We start from the raw sequence: 6,889 nt of genomic DNA, 5'->3' as shown, positions 1-6,889 counted from the left end.
ATATAACAACGGTAACTATAATAGGTAGCGATTTTTAGAATAATTATTAAGTATGTAGCAAAATCTATTGGTGATAGGCTTCTATCGTTGATAGACTCTTGTGGTTTATCAGTGATAGACCAACATTTACTACATAGTCTATCAGTGATAGATTCCTATCATTGATAAATTTTGATAGATTTTGACAGATTTTTTTAATATGTTGTTATATACTTAATTATTTTAAATATAATTGCTACATTTGCAACTACCTCAATTTACGAGCCATCTAAATCATTAAAGTTTATTAGGTATAAAAGTATGCCACTGTACACTTTTGTTAAATTTGTAATTTTTTAAAAATATTGCTATATTATTAATTATTATCTCTAAAGTTGTCACCTACCGTAATTTATCTTAGTCTATAAAAAATATGTCGATCGGTCATGTAATCGCTAATAAGTTTTATTATATTTATAACTTTTTTAAAAATATTATTATATTCTAAATTATTATATCTAAAATTACTATCCGTTATAATTATCGTGATATTATTGTTTAATTGTTAACTATTAATTATTGTTTTAAGTGGATTTAAAGTTACAACTCGTAGAGAGGAAATACGTGCTCTTTGATTGCCGCTAGTCTTTCATCTCTATTTCAACACTTCCATCTTCTATCCTGCTTTCAAAAATGGCGGTCCGTCTAAGCCTCACTCTACGCCACCCGCTTCTTCCCACCAGTTATCCAATTCCAGTCAGAGCTACTCAATTCCGCCGATTCGCAGTTCAGAATTGCGTCTCCGATTCCGATGACTCTCGCAAGGTACTAACCTTTCACTCATTATCTTCCACTTTTACTTCGCGTGTGGTTCACATTGCCTGCCGAGAGATATACCTATTTTCCGTGATAATTCGATGTTGGTGTGTTGTTATGCTTGGATTCAAATTACGCCCTCAAACTTCTTTTATGTTTATGTGTATGTGATTTGTTTGTGTTTACTTTCTGTCAATCGAGCTATATGTGGCCATTATTGTGTTACGGGTAGTTATTTGAAGATTGAGCAGCAACTTTACATCTGGTTGATCGTGTTGTCTATGCAATGTTGTAGTGTTGTGTGTTTGGATTCAAATTATGGCCTCAAGCTTCTTCATGTATCTGTGATTTGTTTGTGTTTACGTTCTGCCAATCGAGCAATATGCGGCCATTATTGTGTAACAGGAAGTTAATTGAAGATTGAGCAGCAGGTTTACTTCTGGTTGACTGTGTTGCTTATCTGTATAAATTTATATGATGATACACTCGGTAGTTTATGGTTTGTGTTTTGAAGTGATGCAGCTTGTCTTGGAAGTGAAGGAGAAACTCGAAAGAGAATATTCTAGTCTTCCTCTAGGTCGGAATGGAAGAGACGATGAAGAGATGATCCTCTGGTTTCTGAAGGACCGAAAGTTTTCTGTTGAAGACGCGGTTGCAAAATTAACAAAAGCTATTGTATATACTTGGAACCACCCCTCTTTTTTTATTTTATAAACATTACGTCTCTTGTTCAATTGGCATCACGAAAACTGAATTTTCTGTAATAGTTGTTTTTGAAATGAGATCAAGATCAAAGTTTTATATGGTTTTTATTGAAATTTTAGTTAATGAGATATGGTAATGTCATAGCAATTAATTGTATGCTTTTCATTTTCCCTTCTATCACAAACAGAACTGGCGTCAGGAATTTGGAGTAGATGAATTGTCTGAAGATTCAGTAAAAGGAATGGCTGAAACTGGAAAGGCATTCATCCATGATTTTCTTGATGTCAACGACCGGCCAGTACTCATGGTCGTAGCTTCCAAGCACTTACCTACAGTAAGTTTCGTGGTTACCTATTGGTATTTTAAAACTTTTCTTGGTTTGACGTTTGAGTCCATTACCCAATGCTGTCGTTATCCATGGGTCATTTTTAGTACTACTCTCTTCCTTTGTAATTGAAGAAGTACTCCTTTGTTATTGTAACTTGATAGCTTATGCGCTATAACTTATAACTGTCCATGAATTGATAAAGAAACACCTACTCCTCCATGAATGGTGAAATTTGACCTTGTGACGTGGAATATGACCTATGTCCATTCTCAATGGCACTTTTATTGATTTATTAATTATTTTTTATAGTAAAATTATGTTTTCGTCTATATCTTAATTGAATTTACTCTCTTAACATGAATTTTGACTTTACTAATAACTCGACTTCAGGTCCATGATCCTGTTGAGGATGAGAAATTGTGTGTGTTCTATGTAGAGAAGGCACTGAGCAAGCTTCCACCTGGAAAAGAAGAAATACTCGGAATAGTTGATCTTCGAGGTTTTCGTACCGAGAATGCAGATCTTAGATTCTTGACATTTTTGGTAATTTTACTAGCTGAAATTATCATTTTCCTTATATAATAGGAACTCAGAAATACTATTTGCAAGTTTTTGCTGCGATTAATTTGCTAACCACTTGGCACAAACAGTATTATTGAAAGTAGAGTGAAGAACAACCCCAGGTTTTACGTGGAAACCCTAGTTCAGGGAAAAAACCATGGTGCAAATATTTCTTATTATTTTCTTATAAAACTAATGATGCGGGGAGTATTAATTTATAGGCAATTGAAACCTAACTAAAATAATGAAATATACAATAAATCCACTAAAAAACTTTGGGTTTTCAACATACAATAAGTCCGCTAATTCTAACAAGCCGAACTATCTGATCTGTATGCATTTTACATTTTTTAGTCAAAAGTTTTCTGCTCACTTTTCTAGGAACAGGAAGCAGCCATTTTTATAATAGTTGTCTAGGCCAATCATTGATTTTAAGCATGGAAATTATATTGGATGTTTCTTTTCCACAAAACCACTTAATATACTTATTAGCATGCTAGGCTTGCAGCTGCAAGGATGCTTCATCTTTTAGCTAGCACTATAACTCAATTCTTAGTGTGAGAAATGGGATTGAGCGGGTAGAGCACTCCTTTGGCATAGTTGATTGGAAAGGAATCTTCGTACTTTTGAAGATAGTCTTTTTGTTTTGAAATTTTTTGTAGAAATGTATAGCACACTGCTTTTTGGTGGTGCTATAACTTATAAGCACAGGAAACTTGTTTGTAACTATAGCTCACAGAAAAACTTTTCTTTAGTTTTTTTTTTTTTGTTGGTTGAGTATCCTCTTCTCCCAGCCCTTAGACGATTTTCTTCTTCTATTTGGAATATGCTTATGTTTCTTGTCAAAGAAAAAAAGAAAAGAAAGAAAAATGGGATATTCTTCCCAACTTCTCCTTTCTCTCTCCTGAGGGCTCTATGTTGATTCTGGTGGGTTGGGGGGTTGTATGGGGTCAAGAATTTTGCGTTTTGGTGGCTTCTTTGTCACTTATTCTTTGTTTTTTCTGATCTCTATATGCTCTTTTCCCTGGCAGTTTGATGTGTTCTACTTCTACTATCCAAAACGGCTAGGTCAAGTCCTCTTTGTAGAAGCTCCATCTGTGTTCAGACCACTATGGCAACTTACCAAGCCATTACTAAAATCATATGCCTCTCTGGTATGCACACTTCCATTTCTAGGTTTGGTTATTCATCTAAAAATAACTCAATCACATAAAAACTTGGTCAGTTTGCTCCGAGTATTTTAATAGTTTTTGTAATCTTTTTTCATTTTTGAAGGTGAGATTTTGTTCCGTAGATACAATCAAAAAGGAATACTTTACTGAAGCTACACTGCCGGCCATCTTTAAAGACTAAGGAATTAATGTTGTCACTCTCGACAAACAGGTCCAAATTAGGTTGTATTAAGACAAGCGCGTACTCAAAAGATTATAAAATTCCACCTGTTCATATTTTGGGAAATAAAAAAGAAGAGTCTTTCAAGTACATTTGATATTCACTTTGCTAATTGTGAGGCTACATTTCTTCAGAGATGAAGGTCCGTTAACACTAATAAGCCCATGGAACTTGTAAGTTTCGGAGTTCAGTGACATTTCTTTATAATTTTCAGAAAGCTTACTGAAAACTGAATTGTGTGCTGGTATCTAAGTCGAATTAGAGTTGGAGTTTTCTTTTTTTATGTTTGTATTTGTTTAGTTAAATTTCAATTTTGGTCCCTAGGTTTTAAGAAAGTTAGAATTTAGTTCTTATAACTATAAGAGTTAGAAGTTATCCCATATGGTTTGATAAAATCTTCGTTACTAGTCCCTATCATAGGGACTGTTTATGTGGTTTTACGTAACCATAAGGACTAACTTTTAATTCTAAATCATAAGGACTAAATTCTAACTTTCCTCAAACCATAGGACTATGTTTACGATTAACCTATTTGTTTTTATTTATTGACAACAGGAATTCTGCATAACCAGGTCCACTGTTGGGTCTTTCTACGATATGATGTGGACGCCCTGATGGAGAAAATATTTCATACCAATGAAAAAGTGTGGAGTTTTTCCCTCTCAAATTATATGTTTTGATTTGATACACAATGAGGAATCCAGAGATTTTCAAGTATTCAAACGTGGAGTGTGGAGGTAAGTGATTCCATCTATAAAAGAAGTTCAAAACTTCAAACACATGAATATTTATTCTTGTTTCATTTTAAATTATCACCAAGTGTTTTTTTTTTTCTTTCAATGTATTCTAAATTTATAAAAACATAACATATTGCATAAATTCCTCAAATTATAATCTCGCAATTGTGCAAGGTTTCCCTTCTTGTTAGGAATAGAGCATTTTTGGTGTAATTAAAAACAAAGTCAGAAGTGTCTTTATTATCTTAAATCTGGGGCCCTACTTATAAAAATGACTAAACGAGGTGGCCAATTTCCAAAAATACATATAGTGTACAAGAATATTAGAGTTGACTTAACGTTTGTTGTTTGTACACTTTTAAGAAGATTTTGGGTTCTTCAAATTTAGAGTATAAACATCGATATATGGAGTGTCTATTATTTCTAACACTCACCTTTTATGTTATGTGGAGATATTTGTCTTCGTCTTAAAAGACAGTTTTGAATCTCCATCTTATTGAGCTCTATAAGAAAACCAAGAGATGGTGGGAATTGCCACAAATTTCCATTTTTTGACATCTCTTCCACTTGAGTCAATTGGTAGTAAGATTAAGATTTATCATCATTTTCCTTTTTAAATTTGTTTATTGTCAGTGACTGTGAACTTGAATCTGAAATAAATACAAACTTTTAGCAGTTAAAGTCATCTGTGCAGGACATCTATCCAAACCAAAAACATCAAATAGTGAGAAAACAACAATTATGAAAATAGACTCCCCAGCTTCAGCATTGCTTGTTTTTTAGATAAACCCTAAATAATATTTAAGGTAAAATAGAGAAAAAAATAAACAAAAACAATTAATATGAACAAAAGAATACAAGATAACTGTGAGATGAAAGTTCATGTACTTTCTGGGTAATCCCTAGAATGATTTCTTTATATTTTGCTTCTTTTGTTTTTGTGTTCTTTGTTGTTCTTTTTTTTTTTTTTTTTTTTCATTTTAAACTTTTGCTATATGCACTCATTGCGTCGTTTTTTTTTAATTTTAATTTATTGCTCTTAAATACCTTGGGTCAATATTTGTTTTTCAAACTCACTAATTTCACTAATTTAACTATTTAAGTGTGTATGACCCACCGTTTTAATAAAGAAAAGTTAAATTGTCTAGCATAGCTCAACCAATTTACGAATGTTCGACTAAAAGGTATGAGGTTCGAACTCTCTTTACTCCTATTGTACTTAAAAAAGCAAAAGGTTAAATTACATAGTCCTTGTGGTTTGAAAAACAGTTAGAATTCAGTCATGATGATTATACAAGTTAGAATTTAGTCGTTATAGTTAGTCCCTATGGTTTGAAAAAAAGTTAGAATTCAATCATGATGATTATACAAGTTAGAATTTAGTCGTTCTAGTTAGTCCCTATGGTTTGAAAAAAGTTAGAATTCATCATCATGACTATACAGGTTAGAATTTAGTCGTTCTGGTTTGATAAAACACTCCCAAAGAGTCCTGCAGTGGAACCTGTTTATGAGAATTTTATCAAATCATAAAATCTACAATTGAACGAATCTAACGTAACAAAGCTGTCTGCAAAGAGGCAATAAGTCGACTTTCTAATGGAGGAGAATTGTATATCTGAAGAATGATAACTAGTTAGTTTGCTTCATTTGCCTTCGTATTTTAAGTACCCAAACCTCTTTACAGATTTGAAATCTTTAATCCAACTATTTTCTACTTCAATCTTCTTACCAGCGTGGCCACAAAACATAGATAAGGACGTTGAACAATTTCTGTTCTATTACTTCCTACTTTAGTAGAACAAATCACGGGTTGTCGGTGATTTTTCTCTAAGTTAACATGATTTTATATTATTATTACAAGTGTCGATCTAAATACTCAACTTATAGGAAAGTTATATAGCAAGCAAATAATAAGTCTATTGGTTGAATTTGCATATTTGAGTTGGAAAATTTTTCGAAACCGTTGTAAATATAGCAATAAGATTCAAAATATTTATCATTGCAGAAATATAACCAAATTTAGACCAAGTTTTTGGAGTTTAATTTTCTATCACTTATAGATTTTATTGTATTTATCGGTTTTTAAAGTGTTACTACGCACTTAATTATCATTTCTAATTAAGGTATGAATTTATACTCAATCAAGATCATTGAAAGAACTTGTGAAAGGAAACTAAATGATTTTATGTGTTTGTTCTTTCTGAAATGAGTTTGCTTGTTTTGTAAGTTTACAGGTTAATATGTGCTTACAGTTCTTTTTTTTTTTTTATTCAAATTTGAGAGACATAAATAAACATAGCCTTTTTCAACTCTATACTCTGTGAATATATGTTTTTTAGTCAAATAATACTAAATTGATTACATTCATACC

The 6,889-nt window shown here is 32.2% G+C and overlaps 1 protein-coding gene across 10 annotated transcripts; it reads left to right on the top strand.

Annotated features, from left to right (window-relative positions):
* Nucleotides 1-593: 593 nt before the first annotated feature.
* LOC103502396 (CRAL-TRIO domain-containing protein C3H8.02) lies at nt 594-4,691 on the top strand. 10 transcript variants are annotated; one of them, XR_001764485.2, is made up of 8 exons: nt 594-804; nt 1,318-1,470; nt 1,688-1,834; nt 2,219-2,371; nt 3,421-3,543; nt 3,665-3,772; nt 3,916-3,954; nt 4,354-4,691. XR_001764485.2 is itself a non-coding variant. In XM_051081128.1 (7 exons), exons 1-6 carry the CDS (start codon nt 673-675, stop codon nt 3,740-3,742), a joined length of 786 nt encoding a protein of 261 aa, XP_050937085.1. In that variant the 5' UTR covers nt 594-672; the 3' UTR covers nt 3,743-3,772; nt 4,354-4,691. The 10 variants fall into 10 exon arrangements, 2 of the variants coding, with proteins under 2 accessions (XP_050937085.1, XP_008464545.1); XR_540523.3 differs by having other exon boundaries at nt 4,337-4,691; XR_540524.3 differs by having other exon boundaries at nt 595-804; nt 3,665-3,783.
* The last annotated feature ends 2,198 nt before the right edge of the window (nt 4,692-6,889 follow it).

Source organism: Cucumis melo, chromosome 2, assembly GCF_025177605.1.
Source record: "Cucumis melo cultivar AY chromosome 2, USDA_Cmelo_AY_1.0, whole genome shotgun sequence".
NCBI lineage: Eukaryota > Viridiplantae > Streptophyta > Magnoliopsida > Cucurbitales > Cucurbitaceae > Cucumis > Cucumis melo.
The sequence above is the reverse complement of the archived record's forward strand: the minus strand, read 5'-3'. Positions and strand labels throughout refer to the sequence as shown.